At 32.0% G+C, this 23,168-nt stretch overlaps 1 protein-coding gene across 2 annotated transcripts in view; it reads right to left on the bottom strand.

Annotated features, from left to right (window-relative positions):
• LOC118192695 (protein SHQ1 homolog) overlaps positions 1–22,478 on the bottom strand; it is a 64,957-nt gene extending 42,479 nt beyond the window's left edge. Inside the window, exons 1-5 of one of the 2 annotated variants that reach the window (XM_035363691.2) lie at positions 22,300–22,478; positions 5,690–5,770; positions 4,661–4,728; positions 2,425–2,492; positions 2,213–2,335 (exon numbers count right to left, since the gene is read on the bottom strand). In XM_035363691.2, coding sequence (XP_035219582.1) covers positions 2,213–2,335; positions 2,425–2,492; positions 4,661–4,728; positions 5,690–5,764 — 334 coding nt within the window. In that variant the 5' untranslated portion in view covers positions 5,765–5,770; positions 22,300–22,478. The remainder of the gene's footprint in view (positions 1–2,212; positions 2,336–2,424; positions 2,493–4,660; positions 4,729–5,689; positions 5,771–22,299) is intronic. The other variant, XM_035363692.2, reaches the window with a different exon arrangement.
• Positions 22,479–23,168: the final 690 nt, after the last annotated feature.

The raw sequence follows: 23,168 nt of genomic DNA, 5'->3' as shown, positions 1-23,168 counted from the left end.
TCAACTATGCCCTCACCAGAAGTCAAATTGAGACCATCTAACTACTAACCAGATACGTAGACACACACATACAGTGGTGGCCAAAATTGTGGACACTTTTGGAAATTTTTATGTTTTTAAACTTTGTATGCTTATAGAGAACGTTACGTTTCACAAAATGCAAACTTGTATATATCATTTTTAAGAGAATTTATTACTGAATTCAATACAAAACACAAAATTCAATTATTTGCAATACCAAAAATGTTCAACGATAATAGTTATCGATATACATTAGATAGTGATGATAGCAGTGAGTTATCAGTACTTAGTAGGGTACCCTTTATTTTTGATTACAGCTTCACATCCATGTTTCATTGAGCTGACAAGAGTTTTAAGCTCTTCTTTCGTTATTACATGATGCCAAAAAACAATTATAGCCTCAATTAGTTCCCTTTTATTTGATGGGTGCCTCATTCGGACAAGAGTTTTCAAACGGTGCCACAAATTTTGGATAGGATTGAGGTCAGGACTGTTTCCTGGCCATGACAACAATTCAAAGCTCTTTGTACGAAACCACTCTTTCGATATTTTGGTTGTGTGGCAAGGAGTAGAATCCTGCTGAAAAATAAAGGAAGCATTGTTGGGAAAGAGATCTCTGATGGAAGGTAGAAGTTTTAGTTCTAGAATAGTGTCAATGTATTTTCTGGCATTCAGTGTCCCATCGATGACATGAAGGCGACCAGTACCATCTGGTGACATGCATGACCAAATCATAACACTAACCGGGTTCTTCACAGTTGCTTGAATGCAGTCAGGATGTAGCTCTTCTCCTATTCTACGTCTTACATATTTTCACCCATCACTACCGAATAACGATATCTTAGTTTCATCACTCCATATAACTTGTGACCACTGATCATCTGTCCAATTAATGTGTTCCTTTGCCCACTGTAGTCTTTTTTTCGTTGCTGAAAATTAAGATAAGGCTTTTTTTGTGGAATTCTACCTCTCAGTCCAACACCTGTTAATCTTCTCCTGATTGTTCTTGAACTGACAGAAACACCAGCATCATTCAGATCACTTCTGATGGCTGCTGATGACATTTTTCTATCTTGGAGACATAGTCTTTTTATTCTTCTGTCATCAATAGATGTGGTGCACCTTTTTCGGCATTTTCCTTCTTTGTTTTTTATTGAACAAAGTAGTAGTTTTTTATTATTATTTGTCTCCTGATATCGTAAACAAAACTTTCGGACTCCAGATGTAGTCACTGAACCACCCACCTGTCTTGCAATTTCAGCATAGGAAAGACCACTTTCTCGTATCAAATAATATTACATCTCTTTCTAGGCGTCCAATCTATTCTTTTATTTGATGTCATTGCTTCTTGACTAAATATTAAAAATTTTTACAAAAATTCCTACTTGTAATTGCATTGTATAAGAAACAGGTCCTCCTTCTACAGAAAAGCAAAATAATGAATTGTTTCAAGTGTAAACATGATGTCAGCTTCTACTGGCAGTTACTAACATTTGATTGGCTCTCAGAACAAGAACAGTGATTGGCCAGGAAAGCTAGACATTACAAACCACTTCATAACTGTGTTTTTTTATTTATATTAAAGTACATATAACTTTTTTTGTATTGCAAATAATTGAATTTTGTGTTTTGTATTGAATTCAGTAATAAATTCTCTTTAAAATGTTATACACAAGTTTGCATTTTGCGAAACGTTACATTTTCTATAAGCATACAAAGTTTAAAAACATAAAAATTTCCGAAAGTGTCCACAATTCTGGCCACCACTGTATATCACACAATAAATATTCATCTGATATACATGATATACAGGTGAAAAAATGTCTTTAACACCACTTTACATTCCTTCACTTAAAAGATGAATAATAGCAGAAATGATACTCAGTTAGGTTAATCAAAGTGGTGATAAGCTTCATTTATCATAATTTAATTCAAGTTCCACAATAGAGATTATTTTTTTCCTATAGTAGGTAACATGAAAAATCAACTGTGCACATGTAGTACATGAAAGAAATGCTTTCAAACTTTACACTTATCGTATCTTAAAATGTGTAAATTGATATAGGTCACAAAAAAAGCTCTTTAATAAAATTTTTACTTAAAACAAATTATATGAGAGAAAGCTCATTTAAAAATACACAAAAAGCTTTAATCCCGTTTAGCAATATTCTTACGATGTTAAGTTGCTTACCAATAACTTCAATCATAGGCGCTAATGTCATTTTTTTCTTTGGAGCTAGCAATTTATTGACCAAATCTAAGCCTTCAAATACTTCACCATGTTTCAGTTTCGGAGCACAAATTCTGAAAGTCTCTGAAAACAAAATGCAAATTTCTAAAAAGGAGGGAAAAGAAAAAAAAAAAACACAACATTTTAAAGAAATTCTAAAACGGTCATATTACTATTTTCGACATCATACTGAATATCAGGTTTTTCATCACTATATGCCACTTTTCCTGGTAAGTTCAACCTGGAAATAAAAGAAAAAAAATCTGATGTGTACACCACATGACTACCTTGTATTGGAATATTAAATTATACGCATTTTTTCTTGCATTTCATTTAAACTTATTGGATTTAATTAAATCTACTTTGCTGAAACCACAATAGAATAAATGCATTCTTTAAAATTCACTCTAGTATTTGTTTACCATAGCGACACTCTGACGCTAGATTCACTTAACAGTATTAATAATTATATAACAGTTAACTTATATAAAAATTATATAATGGAAACTAAGTTAACTGTTATATAATCCAATAATTATATAACAGTTAACTTATATATTTCGTTCATATTATAACTCATAATGCACAAAATTTATATCATTTAAAGAATAGAATTATCTAATCATTGCCACATGTTCTATTCAAATACTATAATAAAGCTAGAATGATGTATAAAAGAAATTAAGCAAGCAAAACAAAAAAGAAACAGTTTTTCACAGGCGATTGAGTATTTCTCATTTAATTAAAACAGTTCTCACTTCGCGAGAAGGCAAAAATACATAAAAACTCAAAATATCTATATTAAAAATTACAGAGTAAATCTTACACACTTATTTCCTCGAAAAAATTCCAGAAAGAATTAAGCATGATTTAATGGCAATAATAAACGAATGTGTTATCTTTGTTGTTGCGAAGCTAAGTTTCTCTAGATTGGCAACAAATCCACTAGTCTCCTGTTTCAAATGTAAACATCAATGGCCGCCATTAATAAAAGGCTTAGCGGCAATTAAACAACTTTAAAATTGCTAATAATTCTAAAAATATTGCACACAGATTTACTAAAAGCATAAAATCCTTAACCGGAAGATAAAAACAACATAATTCAATCATTTTTAAAGCAAAAAATGTACAATTTACAAACATATAAGAGTAAAGAAACTGAAATCACTGAGCCGGGTAACAGAGTGGATATATATATAAATATATTTATATACGTTTGGTGCAGCCGATTGCAACCAAAATACGAGGTGCACATCTACATGTTATAGCAATCCTATATACAAAATTTCAACATTCTGAGGCTACTCATTTTTGAGTTATGCGAGATACATATATACATTCGTACAGACGCCATGGAAAATTCTCTTCAGAATTAATTTTAAAGCAGTTTTATAATTTTTTTGAAGGAAAAGAGTATTTTATTCTGACCTTACGTACAGATATCATGCAAAAACATCGTTAAATTGCATTCAATAGTGGTCAAAATGGATATTTTCGTTGAAATATGCTGCCAATTTCAACGAATTACAATACTTCATTTTTACTTCGTACAAGGAAGTAAAAAAGGAGGCTTCTCAGCTCACATATCCTTTAAATACGTAGGTGGGTCCAAAAAAAAAAAAAAAAAAAAAGGTTACAAGCATGAGAATTTGTAAAGTAATTACTGTGGTGGGAATTCTTTTCCCCCACACTGTAGACTAATGGCACTACTTATCTAACAGCATTTGTGTGGGTAGGGAGAGTAAGTTCACAGACATTTCAGAGTGATTGAAATGGCAAGATGTCCAGAAAAATGGTCTTGCTTGAAGGTGTGAGTTGTGATGCGTTATCCAGATCGAGTATCTGAGATGTGGCCACACCATTATCGTGCAACTTCGAGAAGGTTACGTGAAGCCATCCAATGCAAGCACCATGGCATGTTGAGTGATGGTGTCATCCTCCTGCATGACAATGCACAGCCCAACACAGATCGCCAAACTTAAGAATTGCTGCAAAAGTTTTAAATGGAAAGTTTGGAGTCACCCCCTTTTCCACTATAGCACAGATTTAGCGCCCAGTGACTATTTCCTTATTCAGAAATTGAAGGAACATTTATCTGGAAGAAGATTCTCTTCAGACAGTGATATGAAAGTAGCTATCGAGAACTCACTCAAAGGGCAGGGACATGATTACCACCAAGCTGGGTTAAACAAGTCGTTCCCACATTCAGGTAAATGTCTAAATAGATTTGGTGATTAGGTGGAAAAATTACAGGCAAGTATGCTTCTTTGTTCTCTTTTGTATTTTCTATCTATTGTTAATAAATAATTTATTATCCTTGTAACCTTTTTCTTGTATCCACCGTCGTATTTAAGACAGCAACATACTTTTTCAAGCAAAAATGCTTTAAGTCAGAAAATAAAATTATACCTCAGAAAATACGGTTTGGAGTAAAACCTGAAATCATCATCTTCAAAATGTACTTCAACTTCAGCAGCCTTAAAAAAAAAAAAAAAAAAAAAAAAAAAAAAATTTTTAAACATCAATTTAAATGATAATAAATTTATTTATCTGATACAGTACAAAGTCCGTAATCCGGACTCATCGGGACTTCAGCGATTCCGGATTAGGGTTTTTTCCGGATTTATAGAACTTCAATTTAAATCTGGTAAGATGGCATGCAGAAATTATACAATTAAAAATATGTAACCGTAATTTATGAAATAAAGAGCAATTATGATCTAAAGCAAAATTTACAAAAAAAAAAAAAACTTAATATTTGTTTACTTTATTAAACATTCATCACTTTGTCATGATCGTCACTTTTAGCATAACGAACCCTTTTTCCGTTAGTCATTGCAAGTGGGGTGTCGAAATCCACAAAATATTCAAAAAACTCCTTTTTCTTTTTGCTTATGTCATATACAGTTGATTTTCCAATGTCATACTCCTAGCATAATTTTGAGACGGGTATGCCTTTATCCATTTTTTGCAACAATTCGACTTTTTGTTTGATGGACATCGAAACATGCTTTCACTTTGTAGATCCTTTGGCAGCTCCAGAATTTGAAACTCTTTTTAACATAATCGAAAGTTCAAGCTTACTTTTTATAAAATTGCTCTAACAGTCTGTAAAAAATAATAAGCCAGATCCAATTAGAAGATTAGAGAACAGCACAATCTGCAACATTAACTGAAATGCCTTAGATAATTTTAGCCGAGCTTATACCGTCCATTATACATTAAATGCGCATACATATGGGCATGCGTAAACGCATATATGTTTACGCATGCGCATAAAGTTTGTAGCTTTCAGGTCTGGATTATAGATCATTCCAGATTATTGACGTCCGGATTAGAGACTTTGTACTGTATATTATATGGAAGTAATTGTACAGTAGTGAAAAAAAAGATTTAAATACAAGTACAAAGACCTAAATATAATGAAAAAATTAAAACCTTAGCATAAGGAACTTGAATGGAGACAATCAGAAACTCTTCATTCTGAGTTAAGTTAAATGCTGGAGTTAACATTTTCACCTAAATAAAACAAAAAGAAAATTATTACCAAACAATTTTTCAGCCTAGACCTTAAAATTATGCAATGAAATAAAAGATTGTATCTCTCTATCTACTAATTCAGTGAATATAAATTTACCTTTTGGACATATCAGCTGAAATTGCTACATTATTGCAGATTACTTTGATTTAAAAAACAGCACACACAGACTAAAACATACACTGTGCAAAAAAAAAGGGGAGGACAGTTTTATATCTCCCATTATACTGGGTTGATTGACGAAATTCAACTTTTTTTCATGTCTCAAAAGCATGACTTAGGATACGTATTGGACTTATATATAGAATTGTTCTAATATAGGTATTTTACACAAAATCGGACCTTTTTCTGAAATAACACCATTTTTTTTTTTTTTTTCCATATTTCAATTCTACAACTCAAATTATGCCAAACTACCAAGTTTTGTAAAAATCACATGAGTATTTTTTAAAAAATTAGCTCCTCAATGTTAATTGAGTTAGGTATATATTTATTAATCTCTCTTTTTTTATTAAACTTATTTGATTCTTCCTTTCACATTTTGAAATTCAGGTATCCTAAGCCACGCTTTCGAGACATGAAAAACGCAAATTGAATTTCATCAATCGGCCCAGTAAAACTGTTCCTCCCCTTTTTTTTGCGCAGTGTACTCCTTGTACAAATAAAAAAAAAAAAAAAAATGGTACAGCTTTATATTTCTTGTTCTACTGGACCGAATGTTGAAATTTAACTAGCATTTTCCATGTCTCGAAAGTGCGACTTAGGATACATATGAGATTTATATATAGCATTGTTCTAACATACGTATTTTGACACAAAATCGGACTTTTTATGAAATATACCATTTTTTTAAATATTTCAATTTACAACTTAAATTATGCCTACTAAATTTTAAAATTTTTTTGTGAGAAATTTAAAAATTTATCTTGCCACATTCTTTTTTTTTTTCCCCAGTTTGCGCCAAGAATAATTCATTAGCGAGCTTCTTAATTTATAGCTACATATTTTCCTTTCCTTTTTTTCATTGAACACAAGCGGAAACAAGGTTATCGTCATCGGTCATTACTTTCATATAATTTTAATAAAGTGTGTAAACCACATTTGACGTTATTATTGCTTATAACAAATATGCCAAATTCCAAAATGTGCCAATATGTAAATTAACGTACATCTTAGGACATTTTGAATAACAAACAAATTTTTTTGCAGGTATGCTTAGAAATACTACATCTACTTTAAAATAATGGTATAATGTTTATAAAAATTATTTAAAAATACAAATTTTAAAAGCAAATCATAAAAAAATGGAAGAATTTTACTTGGAATGAATCCAAAATTTCGAAATGTGAAAGGAAAAATCAAATAAGTTTAATAAAAAAAAAGAGATAAATATATACTAAATTCAATTAACATGGAGGAGCTAAAATTTTCAGAGCTAATTTTTTTTTAAACTAGTCATATGATTTTTACAAAACTTGGCACTTTGGCATAATTTCAGTCGCAGAATCGAAATATGAAAAAATTTTTTATTTTATTTCAGAAAAAGTCCGATTTTGTGTCAAAATACCTATGTTAAAACAATGCTATATATAAATCTAATATCCTAAGTCATGCCTTCAAGCCATGGAAAACGGAAGTTAAATTGCGACAATCGGTCGAGTAGAATGGGAAATATAGTAGAACTGACCCCTTTTTTTGTGAAAGGTGTACTTGTATCAATAATAATTTTTGCAGTTTAGATTTGAACTGGATTTGATTATTTAATCAAGGTGAAGCGCATAAATGCTTAAATACAACATAATTTTAACTCAAAATACTACGGATACCTGCTCCAGCACTGTACATTCTCTCTAACATAACATAGAGCTGTAAGTGTAGACGTGCAACCACTCATTTTGAGGATAGTGAACCCTAATAGTTGCAATAGATCTTAACGGTGAATTGGTCATTTCTGGTCATTTCGTTTTTAACAGCTCTTTGAATAAGATCAAGATTTATATTCAAAAAGTACAATGGGGAGGAGGTAAAATTAGATAATCTTGGCTCAACTCCAAAACATCAGATTCTTTTTTAGCAGCCTGTGTAGAGCCAATTTGAGTTTTAAGATCCCTAGAAATGTCCTTATTATAGTTTCTCCAAAAAGGGTTGTCAGGCAAATACACTAGCTTCTGTGTATAATAGGATTGCTTTTCTCTTAATACAATCATGAACAGGTTCCAAACCGGTTAAAAGCTGCATTTTATAACCAGAAGAATGAGCTTTAAATATAGCTGAGCTACAAACCGACACACGATCATTTGAAAAACTGATTTAAAGACAAAATCTACAGAGCAATAAAATTTTCAATACTAGTATTAGCATGGGCAACTTTATTTTACACTTATTTAGGAATATATTTCTTTTATTATGAATGCTTTTTTGGAGTTGCCCCATGAAACAATCTGTGGTCCAAGAAAGAGTTCAAAGAAATATTTTAAAATTGCCCTTCACGCAAAAGTGAGACAGCTTGAGTACAGATTTTACAATTGTTTTGGTACTCCTTTTTGAAATTAGATATACAGTAAAAGCCTGACTACCTGGCATTCAATTAACTGGAAAGCTCACTTAAATTGGAATATTTCAGAAAAAAAACCTGGCTCCCCAAAATTTAATAAATGAGAGATTTGCAATGCCATTACACAGTAATACAGGGTTCGTACACATTTCTGCACACGGAAATTTAGTACTTTTAAGGACCATTAATGAAAAAAATTAAGGACCTATGAGCAAATGGGAACTGAATAAATTCAATTAAAAATATTATCTATGCCTGAATTTCACTTTTGTAATACCATGCTAAAAATAAAATAGATCTCTAATTAGTATGCATTATTACTAAACATGAATTAACATAATTATTAACACGTTTGAGAATAAAATAAACTTTACGCAATTTATCAAGTAGCATTAAATATTTTACACTTATAATATTTGGGCAAATTTAAAAGAAGATAAGTGACATTTATATTTTACTAACAATTAACTTTATGTTGATTTTTTTTATGTCTCATTTTGTCACATACTTGGTCAGTCTAGAGGTTTAGTAAATAGCAGGTAGATTTTATGTCAAACGCCACAGGTTAAAATGAGAAGTAAGACCATTATCAGCATGATTCATAATGAAAGACTGAATGTTGTCACCACTGCTGCTTGTCTAAAGAGAGACCTGCTGATTAGAACAAACCTGAAAGGCCTGATGTAGGCGCGGTTGGCAAGTGTTGAAAGTTAGTCAGGCTCTGTGTGATGCAGTTAGTGTCGTAGCTTCGTGTAAAGTTCCAGGGGTTATAACCCAGTTAATAAACTCTAAGATTCCAATAAGCCATTAACGCATTAGCCGCTGGTGTTGCATTGACACAACAGTCAAAAGAAATGCGTATATAAATACAACTATCTAAGACATTTTATACCAGCAGATGATTTTGTGTAGGGAATATTATGAAGATTATTTCTGTAAAAAATATTTGCCTTCAACAATCATTTTGTTTATAATAATTAATCTCATACTTTAAGCAAAATTTTTAACCGGGTATTTTTGCTGAAAATATTTAACGAAAGAACTGCCGTCTTTATGAGTGATCTATTTTTATTCACCATTTATCAGAACATTACATCAGTCAGATGTTTATGTTGGGAAGGAAGGGAAAACAGGTGTTGCGCTGACGCAACATCAGCAGGAAACGGGTAGTCAATCTCCTCTTTCACTCATTCCTTTCGATGTTCTGGTTGTTTAAAAATGCCTAGAACTCAGTATCTTACATTAGAAGAAGTCCTTCAAAGATTTTTGGATGAAGAAACAGATGATGATAATGTTCATAATGACCAGAATGAAACTGATATTGTTGTTGGTTCCCCAGAAATTGCAGAAGCTAGTGACGAAGAAGAATGACAATGTTTAAATAATGATAATGATATTTTACCAAATGATACTGCTGGGGAAGTTGAAATTCACGTAACTTTCAGCCTTCTAAAAGCAGTTATAGTCATACTAAAAAGTTTAACGAGCAGAAGACTGAAATCTTGAAGTGGACAAAAAAGGAACTGTTAGTTATGTCTCAGGAAGAACATGAAGAAAGAGATATAAGGGAAATTATAAAAGACAAAATACAAGGTAAAACTAGTGCACAGAGTTTCGATTTTCTTTTTTAGACATTTATTCTCTTCTCGTTGAACAGACAAATATATATGCTCAACAACAACCAAAACGAAAAAAAAAAAAAAAAAAAGCCCAGAATTTATTGCATCTGAAGCCTATATGAGAAGATTTATTGGAATATTATTGCTTACAGGATATCATTCTTTATCTCAAGAAAAAATGTATTGGTCTTTTGATAAGGACATTTCTGTTCCTGTTGTACGAGAATCGATATCACGTTTGCAGTACAGGAATATGAAGCAGAATTTGCAGTTGACAATACTGATAAATTATATGAGGTGAGACCGTATCTAAACTAAATATCACCACTTTTCCTACTACTGGAAATATAAAGTCTCTTTTAAATTTCAGATGCGAGAATGCATTATTCCTTTTGCAAACTCCTGTTGAGAGTGTAGAATTAGCCAGAAATAGATCAGCAACAGGAAGACCTAGTAAATTTCAGCATTCAAAAACCATTGCATGGAGACGGTAGACATTTTATCGTAAAGTCCGTTGATAACAAAAGACTTTCTTGTAAAGAGTACCATAGCCAGACTGTTTATAGATGCAAAACATGTAATGTAGCTTTACATCATGATTGTAATCAAGCTTTTCATGCTTGAATCTTTCAATTGAAATAATCTGTATTTGTAAAAGAAACACAATGTATATTTTAATATTAAATTGATTACAAGTAAAGTGATTTGTAGATTTATAAAACGTTATACAGCTAAAACATAATCCTGCACTCCACTCAAAAGAAACATTACACAAGTACAGTCCTACTCACTAAACATCCATAGTCTTATTCTGCCGATGTTGCGCGAACGCAACACTCGCTTTTTACACAGGTAAGAGCAATTTTTTTATTTTCAATGTAAATTTATGTTATAAATGCTTAATTTAATAATTGTTATTATTTTCATGAGAAAAGAAACATTCCTTGTAGTTTTGGCGGTTAATGGGTTAAAGCACCAGAGGTGATAAGTTGTTTTGCATTATTTCATGTCTCACTAGATGCAAAGAATAAGTTTTACTTGAATTTTTACATTTTTGTGTTTTATCTTGTGACCACAGTGAGTACTCATGAAAGGCAATACACTTTAATATGTAGAGATAATTTTTAAGGGTAAGCAGTTAGTTATAAATAATTAAATTAAGTAGTTAGATAACCTTAGTCATTATGAATTTACATGGCCACTATTAAATTTTATTTTTTCATAATATTTGTTAAAAACTCCTATTAAAATTTCACAGTTTAAAATACATGTAATTTATGACATTAACTCTTACACGATATTAGGATAATTACACATTAAAAGTTACAAAACATTCATGTTTTGTGTTTTGTAGCTTTGCCAAGAACAACACAATAAAATGCTTCAGGGCAGATGTTTATCCATCATTTTAATTTGAAGCCTTCCCAAACCTTTTGTAGGTAATTTACATAATAATAACTGCACATATCTTTGAAGAATAATTTTCTATATGTATTCAGTTTCTTTCATCAACACGTTTCCTTTTCATTTTAGAATTTTTCGATTTAATTAAGGATTTCTGTTATTCTAAAAAATAATAAATGCATTTAGAATGTACAGAAAAAGCAGCTAATTTTATTTTAGTAATATTAACATTCAGAAAAAATATAAAATATACAGTAAAAAGTCTTTAATCTGAATGTCCATAATCCGAAATGATCTGTAATCTGGACCTCAAAGCTACAAACGTTCTGTACGCCTGCGCATAATACCTTTATGCATGTGCATATGCGTTTACGCATGCACGTTTAATGTATAATGGACGGTATGAGCTAAGCTAAAATTATCTATTTCAGTTAATGTTGCAGATTGCGCTGTTCCTTAATTTTCTAATTGGATCCGGCTTATTATTTTTTGCAGACTGTTAGAGCAATTTTATAAAAATAAGCTTGAACTTTCGATTATGTCAAAAAGAATTTCCGATTCTGGAGCTGCCAAAGGATCTACAAAGCGAAAACATGTTTCGATGTCCATCAAACAAAAAGTGGAATTGCTGCAAAAAATGGATAAAGGCATATCGTTTGTTTCTCTAACCATTCCGAAATCTGTTTATCAATTTCACGCTGCTCTGCAGGGGGGGGGGACATTGGGGCACGCAAAGAACTCGAAGTTGATCTGTCAGCACTATACTTACCTTCAGGGCAGATGTTTTTATTTTATTCGGCTTATAATTCCCTACTAAATGTAGTATTTCATCTTGATGTACTCTGTCTTCGATATGATTTAAATCAAATTCCTCGTCATTATAAATATCACGAATGCACATCAAATAGTTTTCTGGTTGCAGTTTTCTAATTTAGACTATGCGTAATGTATGCTTCAGGCATGCGCGCGTTGAAAGAAATGTTTAATAAAGTAAACAAATAAAATATTAAGCTTTTTTTTTTTTTTTTTTTTGTAAATTTTTATACCCTTTAGATCATAATTGCTCTTTATTTCATAAATTACGGCTTCATATTTTTAATTTTATAATTTCTGCATGCAATCTTACCAGATTTAAATTGATGATCTATAATTCGGAAAAACCGATAATCTGGAATCGCCGAAGTCCTGACGAATCCGGATTAAAGACTTTTGATTATATATGGCAAAGGACGGTTACAAAGCTGATGTGACAGAATTTTTAGAATTTAGTGACCCACTGAACAACACAATCTAGAAATGGCAAAACTTTTAGAATTTAGAGCAGGCATTGGAAGTAGAATTTATAAAGGCACTAGGCAACAGAATTTAGGATCTACAGAGATTGCATTCGGTGGGAAAATGCCTAGTGCCAGCTATGTGTATGATGCATTAAGACATATTAGATGAATCTTTTAAAGTTTTCAATTTCTTTATTAATAAAAAAAATACCTTTCTATAATGCCTGTCCATGTGATAAGATTAAAAGCATTTTGGATATTTCCATGCTTGTGTCTAGTGAAAAGTAGAGAAAATAAAGGAAAGATAAACATGTTAAGGAAAAAATTCTAGTATCAGAAGTAAAACATTCAAATATTATGTTTCATTGTTCTTCCAGAAATTCTCCAAAAAGTGAGAAATTCATCGCAAACTTTCTGTAAAATACATTCATTGCATGTTGATACCATAGAGATATTTTTCATTTTGTCACATATTTCTGGAATCTTCTAAAATCATGTTTCTAAAAATCTTGACTTCAAATCCTTCTAAACTTTCCAAGCTGCAATGCCTAAAATCCTAAAGAAAAATTATCCCTACCAATTCTGTAACAGCAAAAAGCCAGAAATATTTTGGAAAAAAAAAAGGAGGGAAAAGTGTAAAATTAATTTTATAGAAAAAACTGATTCATATTCTGAGAAAAACTCTTACCATGAACAAATTAAAAAGAACACATTTTTAATTAATTACATAGCTAATTTTGCTTTTCCTAAGAGCTGTTTCATAAATTGTGCTTTATAACATTATACCTTGCTTATTTTTCAGATTCAAATATTGTAGAATAAGTTGCCGAAATGAAACTTTATAATATGACAGCAAAAAATAAAAATGTTTTATTTTAATGTTATTTTTTAAATATAATTTCAATATATTATTACCATTATTTTAATGAAATTTATCAATGTTACGATGCTTTAAAAAATCGTCGAAAAATTCTCAGATCCCGGAATTAAAATTTTCTATAGAAACTGATCTTAAAATCGCTAAAATGTTGATAAGTTGCCAAATTTAGAAATGTTTAATAAAAGAATCCACATCCCCAAAAGTGTAAAGTTGTTTAAGACCTCTTTATTAGAAAAAATGAATTTCGAAATGCTTATGTTTCACTTCTTGCTTAGAAACTCAAGTATCCCATCATTTATATTAGAAATAGAAACAAATTGTAACCTATGAACCCATTCAAAAGATAACCGTCAGTGAATCACCAAAAAAATTCCTCCAAAATGCTAATTCACACTCAAAATGGCAGTCGTAAAAACAGGCAGAAATTTCAGATGATTAAAATTAAGGACCTTCTGCTGATTTTGGCCAAAACTAAGGACTTTTAGGGACCAAAAATTCTAAGGACTTTTAAGAACTCTTGACCCCTTGGGTACATTTGACGTCTGAGACACATCACACTTTTTTCCCCCTAGGAGCGAATGACGTGTTTAAGACATCAAACCAAAAATTAAACTCTTGGGTACATTTTACATCTGAGAGACATCATCCACTTGTTTTCCCGAGGAGCAGATGATATGTCTAAAACGTTATTTGAGGTCACGCACAATTCTGTTCATTTCATTGTAGCTTATATCAGTCATAATAGAAGAGGCAATTACAGTATTTCGGTGAATATTATTTGCGATACACTGCCCCATTATGTCAAAAACAAGGAATATATTTTATGATAGTGATAGCGAAATGGATTTTGAGAAATCTAAAGAAGAATTGTTCAGAGATCCTGAAATTGAGGATTACATAGAAATACAAAGTGAAAGTGGTGAAGACGATATTGAACTAGAAAATTATGACAATTGTAATATATGATCAAGGTTTCGAAGACGCACAAGACATCTATCAAGCAGTGATAGTGAATCTTCTCGTGAAGCAGAAAATGATGACAATTGAAATATAAAACCAAGGTTTTGAAGACGCACAAGACGTCTATCGAGCAGTGATAGTGAATCTTCTCGTGAACCAGTATCAGAGGGACGGATTTGGGAAGAAGATGAAAATGTAGCCGATATAAAAAGTTTTCTGAAATATCTGGAATTAATCCTTTGAGCCTGGGTAGATTAGGTGATAATCCTACACCTTTAGATGTTTTGAAAGAAGTCTTGAATGAAGATTTTTGGGACACTATAGTAGAAGAGACGAATAGATATGCCAGACAAGGGATAGGAAAAGAAGGTTAAGAAACAAAAAACAAAAACCATAGGTGGTTTCCTGTAAGTTCTGATAAAATGAAAGCTTATATTGCATTATGCATCTTAATGTTGCAAATGAAGAAGCCAAAAATGCATATGTATTGGTCAAAAAGATATGCAATAAGTACTCCAATTTTTGACAGCACTATGGCACGCGATAGGTTTTTTGATATTTCAAGCTTTCTACATTTTATGGGTAATGAAAAGGAAAATAAAGATGACAGAATAAGAAAGATTAGAAATATAGTGAATTACCTCAATAATAAATTTTGCTACTTTTATACTCCTGATAGTGAAGTAGCTATTGATGAATCGCAACCAAAAATTATATCCGTTTCACATGCAAATATTTTCTCAAATAAATCTGTACCCAAGGGGTTAAGGACCATACGAACCCTGTAATACTATTAGCACATATACATCCTCACCAAACAATGCGACTTTGTGCCGGTAAAGGATAAGCATGACATCACAACACTAAGAAATTCATTTTGGTTTAATGTAAATTTGAGTAATTTTTGTTGAATCTTAGAACAATTTAGCTCTAAAACTGCTTCATATTTTCTCTTCTTGCTACCTTGCACGGTGCTTAGCATTGTTACAGCAACCCTATACTACTCATTTATTTATTTATTTTTCAGTTGTTATTGGCTTGGAAAGATGGCTCGCATACGATTAAAAGAGTAATATTACAGTCCACTTTTTGTTAATTCTGAATTATTTGTAAAGGTAACAAACTCGTGCATCGCATGAACGGTCCATGGAGGTGGAAAGGTGTATAAAAATAGAATCGCTAAAGTTAACTTTCTGCAGAACATTTAGAATGCTTTAGTTTTGTTTGAATTACGGAATCAAGACTAGATACTGTGTCATGGTTCGTTTACTCTGCAATCACAGTAAATGGGAAGTTACTTATTTTTTCATGAGTGAATTGAAAATGTATTGTATTATAAATTAGATTTTATTTAAAGCTAATGAAAAGAGCTTAAAAGCTAGCATCGCAAACTTTGAAAACAAGGTACATTCAACATTGATGAAGCGGCTATTTTATTTCTGGAGTTATACGAATTAAACATATCAGAATTTAAAAAGGAATTAAGTAACATTTTCGATTCTTTATTTGCCCACCGAGAGAAAAAAGAAATTGATGAATTCATTAAAGAAAACGAAAATAGAGTAGATAACCTTGATGAAATTTTAATTGAAAACTAAAAGAAAAACTTTTCTAATCAGTTCTCAAAGGAACAGTTGTTTAGGATATTAAAGTTGCCTAAATTGTCGCTTCTTATATTTAGTGGGAAAATCGAAGAATGGATTGAATTTGAGGATTTTTTTCCCTCCGGCAGTTGTGCATAAAAATGGTAAATTAACAAATGCACAAAAAGTGCAGTATTTGAAGAATTCTTGTAGGGTAGATGCATTAAATATTATTAATTTCCTTCCAATTATGACATAGCACTGAATTTATTGGTTGAACTTTATATCAACAAAAAAGATTTGATCAATTCTATTATAAAGAAGTTAATTTTTATATCTCAAACATGTAATTTGGCTCCATTACTATTAAAATTTATCCATAACGTACATGAATGTTTATGATCCTCGGAAGCATTAGAGCAAAAGGTGGAAGAATTTTCTGATATGTTAGTTGTTTATTTATTAGTTGAAAAGTTGGACAGAAATACTCGTTGTTGGTAGGAAAGATCATTTAAAAAAGATTAGACAGAAACAATTAATTAGTTTTTTGAAGAAACATGCTCACACTCTATCACATACAAACTTCTGCAAAAGGAACCAAGATGTTCAATTAATGGCAAAGCTCTTACGTTACTTTCAGAAAGTTCAAAAACTTGTGTCTGTCATAAAGGTGATCATTTTGCTTTTGAAATGTGTGTAATTCTTGTGTAATAAAGGTCAAGAAATGATTTGAATTTGTAAAGGTTAAAAAAAAAATGTTTCACTTGTTTATTTTTAGTCCACACAATTAAAGGACAGTAAAAGTTTTTATACTCTGAAAATATCAAAAGTTTCACAATTCGCTCTTACATTTTGATCGAGGTGAGGAAAATTTCCATAGTGCAAAGGGCACATCAAATCAAAACGCAAACAAGTTAAATAAATTCAGTAGTAATCTTTCTCCAAATGATGATACATTTACTCCATTAACAAGCAGCCAAAAAGGCTAATGACACTATGTCACCAACCAAGCAAATTCTATTTAGAAGTACTGTATTGAATATTTCCAATTCTTTTAACACTTTCAGGACGGGCGTCCCATATACACATTCCCTAAGAACGTCTCTTTACAGCCGGTTGTCCCATCCACGCATCACTAGAGATTGCATTCAGAGGACGGGTGATGCGCATACGCATTTTAAGCTGGAACATTTTTCTGAAGGCCTCTAGATGGCATCCTATGTCCATTACTTTTGAAATGAACACAGTTTTAGGTTCCTGATCTAAAGTTTAATATATTCTGTGTGACTTTGGTATTTTACTCATCAACTGTTGCGAGGGTGGGGGGAAGGGAAAGCATAAACAAAGGTGGGCTCTTTAAATCCTCGGTGTGCTTGCTAATATAAACATTCGCGTGCCTGATTTATATCCAATTCATTTTTTTATTCTATTTTTCCCTCTTCTATGTATGGTCTTTTAGGGTTACTATGTGCAGTTCTGTTACGTTTCGCATTGCCTTCAGATATATTTCCATTTCTTCTATTTTTATTTCGGAAAGGGTTAATAAGCAAGTTCTACTTTCAACTGCAATTATTTTTGTGAAAGGTGTCAATGGAAATTTTATTTCACTGAGGGCCTTCTTTGATTCTGGTTCTCAAAATAATTTCATTACTAAAGAATGCATGGAATTATTGAATTTGAAGAAAAGAAAAATAAATTCTTCTATTTCAGGTATCAATGCTGCAGTTATGGGTATTATGAAAGAGACTACAGTAACCATCATTAACACTACCACAGATTTTATTCGTACTTTACAATGTTTTGTTGTTCCAAAAATAACTTGCATAACACCAGCTAGATATTTAAACATTTCCAATCTTAAACAATTGTAAACCATTGATTTAGCTGATCTGGAGATTTATAAGGCTGGCCTAATACATGTCTAACAAAGTAACAAAGTATTTTTTTATTTTTATTACAATGAAATAGCTGAATAAATGCTACAGAAAGCAAGAGCTGACTTTCAGGAGGTCAACATCTGCATGATAGTATTTAGTGAATATATCATTAGTGGATCAGTACACATGCCGCAAGAATGTAATATTGATAATTATTAAGGGGCTATTGAGAAATTGTGGATCATTTATCTGACAATTTGAGAAAATTTTTGGAGACTGAATGGGTTCATGAAGCAAAAAAGGTGAAGAGTCAGAAAGAGGACTTTTGTGAACAGCACTTTCTTCACACGCACTGTAGGCAAGATGATGGTAGAGCGAGTAAAAATACCAATTAAGGAGGAAGGGCTTAGCTTTTTAGGTGAATAAACAGAAAACGCTATTAACCCCTTAACTGCCGCGGACGTATATATACGCCTTGCTCAGCCGATGCGTTAACTGCCCCAGATGCGCAGCCGATGTGTTAACTTTGCGAATAATTTTAGGTGTAGCAGCGCAAAGCAAATGATAGCAGTTTGGAAGGACGTATATATACGCCTGGGGCAGTTAACGCATCGGCTGAGCAAGGCGTATATATACGCCCGCGGCAGTTAAGGGGTTAAAAGACCGAATTATTTACTTAAATATCTCACAATGAAGCCCAGATAAATTAAGCCACTCTGAAGAAGCTGCTGAAAAGGTTACTCTAGTTTGTTTTCAGGCCTGATAAACCTATACTAAACCTAGGGTAATGTTCAATGCCACTTCTCCTACGATTGCTGAATTTCGCTAAACAATGTTTTACTAAATGGAGAGTAAGTTCGAAACCAATTATTTGATATTATTTGCAGATTTTGTACTCATAAAATTTACCTTTACAAGAGATATCATTTTACACATTTTATGGAAGAGTTAAAAAGAAGAATAGAATATATATTATAGATTGAAGATAATAACTTATACTTCCAAACACCATCTCGTAACATGCACACTTAACCAATCAGCATAGGACAAGAGAAACAATTTTGCATTAGTAGCGCAAACAGTACAAAGGCATTTTCATACTGAGCACATATTGACCGGAGTCCATACTATAATAGAAGCTCAAGAATTACAATTGTAATTGACTGAAATACTATCATGCAGAAGTATGCTTCTGCACAGATGGTGTGCAGAATCGCCCGGATCATCTGCAGCATCCGGATGAAAAAGAGGAATACTCCTTCAGTAATTTCGAAGATAATTGGAGCATCAAGACTTTAGGATTATTATGGAATCCAAAAGCAAATTGTTTTTTTTTACAAATCAAGAAACCAACTACAGTCAAAAGTCTTTCATCCGGACTTGTCAGGACTTTGGCGATTCCGGATTATAGATCATCAATTTAAATCTGGTAAGATGGCATGCAGAAATCATAAAATTAAAAAGATTAAACTGTAATTTATGAAATAAAGAGCAATTATGATCTAAAGGGTATCAAAATTTACAACAAAAAAAAAGAAAAAAAAGCTTAATATTTATTTGTTTACTTTATTAAACATTTCTTTCAATGTGCAAAATTAGAAAATTGCAACCAAAAAACTATTTGACGTATATTCGTGATATTTATAATGACGAGGAATTTGATTTAAATCATACCCTCAGCACAGATAAAACTCAAATAGCACCTTTAAATCCACAGTCAGACAGCACGGTAAAGAGGTTTAATCAAACCATCGGCTGATGAAACAACCTCTTGCTGATGATTTCTAGAAAATAACACGACTGCACTTGGATTTTACTTTTCCTCTTCCTGACCTATCGCAGTGTTGTTCACATGACTACTGGCTATTCCCCATTCCAGATGCTCTTTGGTAGGGACTTTCTTCTCTCTTGTGATCCCCTGTTTGGTTGCCCTCTAAATGCACCTTTATCACCTGAAGGTACATTCCAGATCTCCAAGCACAGTTTGAATTGGTGCACACGTTTGTACGAAAGCAAATCAGTTTGGCAACGGAGAGGATGAAGATCTGGAAGACCTGATATGACACAAGAGCTACAGGATGTTATTCAAATGAAGGTGACAAGGTGTGGTTATGGAATCTGACAAAAAGGATTCTCTCCTAAATTGAAGTCATCTTGGTCCTTAAACAGGCTGCACAACACCGTAGTTAGGATCTGTAAGTCATCAAACTCCAAGCTTAAGTCGTTCATTATGACAGGCTAGCCCTTCATTAAGACCCCATAAAGTATATAATGTAAATATAATATACAGTCAAAAGTCGTTAATTCGGACTCCCATAATCCAGAATAATCTATAATCCGGACCTCAAAGCTAAAAACTTTCTGCGCATGCGCCGCGTTGACACATGCGCATAGGCGTTTACGCGTGCACGTAAGACCTTTACGACTGCGCAGATGCGTGTGCGCAAGTGCAGAATACATTTTCGTGTGCACGTTTAATGTATAATGGACGGTATAAGCTAAAATTATCTATTTCAGTTAATGTTGATGATTGCGTTGTTCCTTAATCTTCGAATCAGATGCGGCTTATTATTTTTTGCAGACTGTAAGAGCAATGTTATAAAAGTAAACATGAACTTTCGATTATGTCAAATAGAATTTCCGATGCTGGAGCTCCCAAAGGATCTACAAAACGAAAGTATGTTTCGATGTCCATCAAACAAAAAGTGGAATTGCTGCAAAAAATGGATAAAGACATGAAGAAGGTGACAGAGAGGTTAGTGAAGACGAAAAAATTTCGATTGACAAGTTATGTCTGTTTATAGAATTAAAGAGAAAGTATTATCACATAAAACGAAGCAACTTAAATAACTTACATTGAAAGAAATGTTTAATAAAGTAAACAAATAAATATTAAGTTTTTTTTTTTTTTTTTTTTTGTAAATTTTGATACCCTTTAGATCATAATTGTTCTTTATTTCATAAATTACGGTTTCATGTTTTTAATTTTAGAATTTCTGCATGCCATCTTACGAGATTTAAACTGATGATCTATAATCTGGAAAAATCGATAATCCGGAATCGCTGAAGTCCCAACGAGTCCGGATTAACGACTTTTGACTGTAATACTTTAGTATCTTTTTTTATGTTATTTAATGAAATTGTTTTAGAATTGCATTGATCTGGCAACACTGTAAATGTATATAGAGAAAGGGGGAATCCAAATGGCATTTCAGGGAAAATGTTCTTAGCTGTTATTTCAGCTTTGCCTACTCATTATGTAGAAAGACTATATGAAATGATGATAATTTTTCATAATTTATTTTTATATATATGACAAATTATAAAAGTGTATGTGCTTATGTGACATTCTCTTGATATTTAACTGTACAATGTATATCTCAATATATGCTGAATCTGTTCTCTTCAACTTTCATATTCAAATGCACTTACGTACCGTATACAGTACAAAGTCCGATATCCGGATGTCCATCATCCGGAATGATCTAAAATCCAGACCTCAAAACCACCAACAACGTTTTTCTCGTAGGCTTTAGACATACGCATTTAATCCCCCCTCCAAGCATAATAAAACATTTTCGGATATTGAAAAACAAAGGTGAAATTTTCCAATTAACGGATTTTCTAAAGAAATGTGGAGAAGCGGTAATAAATGAAGATGATATAAAAAAAGTTTTTCATTGTGATAACAATGCTTCTCAATCGTCAATCATTTAATGAATGGCGAAATCTGTAGTATGATTCTAGATTCAGAAAATACAGCTAACGATAGTGAAGAAAGTGACAGAGAAGTTCCTAAAAATAAGAAAATTTTGATTCACAAGTTAGTCAGAATTCTCAAAACAATTTCACGATGGCCGCTACACAAAACCAAAATAAGAAGTGAAAGGATAGCATAAGATCTGTGTCCATGTACACATCGATCTGTTTTTACTTAAAAAAAAATCCTAGAATATCACAAACTAGTCATTGCGCACTGCCTTAAATATGTCCATGTACACATCAATCTATTTTCAATTAAATAAAATCGGGAAGCTAAAACAAAGTTAAAACTATTGTGGTAACCAGAAGTGAGGTTTCATCGCCAAAATTTTTAAAAAATTGTCGCCAATCACAGGGGCACCCAATTCTACACTACAGCCAGGACGGCATATGCAAGAGTTACTCCGTTTTAAAAGCTTAGTTATATTGGAATATTAATAAGCAAATGTCACATCAAACTCCTTCATTTAATAATGATGGGAATTATAAGGGTATTTGTTACAACACAAAAGTTTATTCAACCGCACAAATGGTAGCATTTAAACTAAATACCGTCAGATTGACAAGAAAAAATAAATAATTAGAAAATATTACCTGCTTTTTTTTATCTTGAAGTCAGAAAAACGAGGAAAATTTTTATTGCGCAACCCCTCACGTGTCAACTTCTCATCAGCCTTTATTCCTATTATACAGGAATATTCATGGGACCTAGTCGTTATTCATAGGAACATTTTTGTCTTCTCTCATTGGCCTACAAATAATGCTGCCAGATATTAAATGAAAGAAATGCATGTTGATTTACTTTTGAAAGTATTGGTATATCCCAAGGACTACACTCCGTGCCCAAGGAGGTGGGAATAGAACATGGAGGTAAGAAGTAAGATGGAGTCGTCCTAAACAAGTTTCTCCGTACCCTGCTCTGAAGCACCGGCGATCCTACGTGGTGACCAAAACATTGGGTCATTTACCACTGAGTTCTATGGGATTTGACGCGTTCGGGTGTAAATATTTTGTAATTACGTCGCAAATATACATATAAATGTATATCTTTTCTTTTTCTACAACACTTCAGAGTCCTACGTATGTGAAAACAACATTTCATTTTGAACAGAATTAAATGCTATACTTTTCACAGGACAGTTTTCTCAGAATGATTTAATTTGAATGAAATATTTTCACAAGTTTTCGTTAATTACATTAGAAAAAAAAATTTAAGTAATTCGATTTTATTCGGTTAAGGTACAAAAATTAAGATCAAAGTTTATTGTATTATTAATATTAAAATTATGCATTATTTCTTTTCTATTTATAGAGCTTCTTCCTAAAATACTTTCTTAAATATGACATGATTTTTTGGCTTCTTTTAAATCGAAAAATGTAAGTCAATTTATAATTAATGCTCTATTCGGTTCATTTTAAATTAGAGAATTATTAGGAATTAGCGAAATACTTTAAATAAGTAT

This window comes from Stegodyphus dumicola, chromosome 1 (assembly GCF_044657685.1).
Source record: "Stegodyphus dumicola isolate Sdum_Otavi_A_Nest chromosome 1, ASM4465768v1".
Lineage (NCBI taxonomy): Eukaryota > Metazoa > Arthropoda > Arachnida > Araneae > Eresidae > Stegodyphus > Stegodyphus dumicola.
Note: the sequence above shows the minus strand (reverse complement) of the source record. Positions and strands in the feature narration are given on the sequence as shown.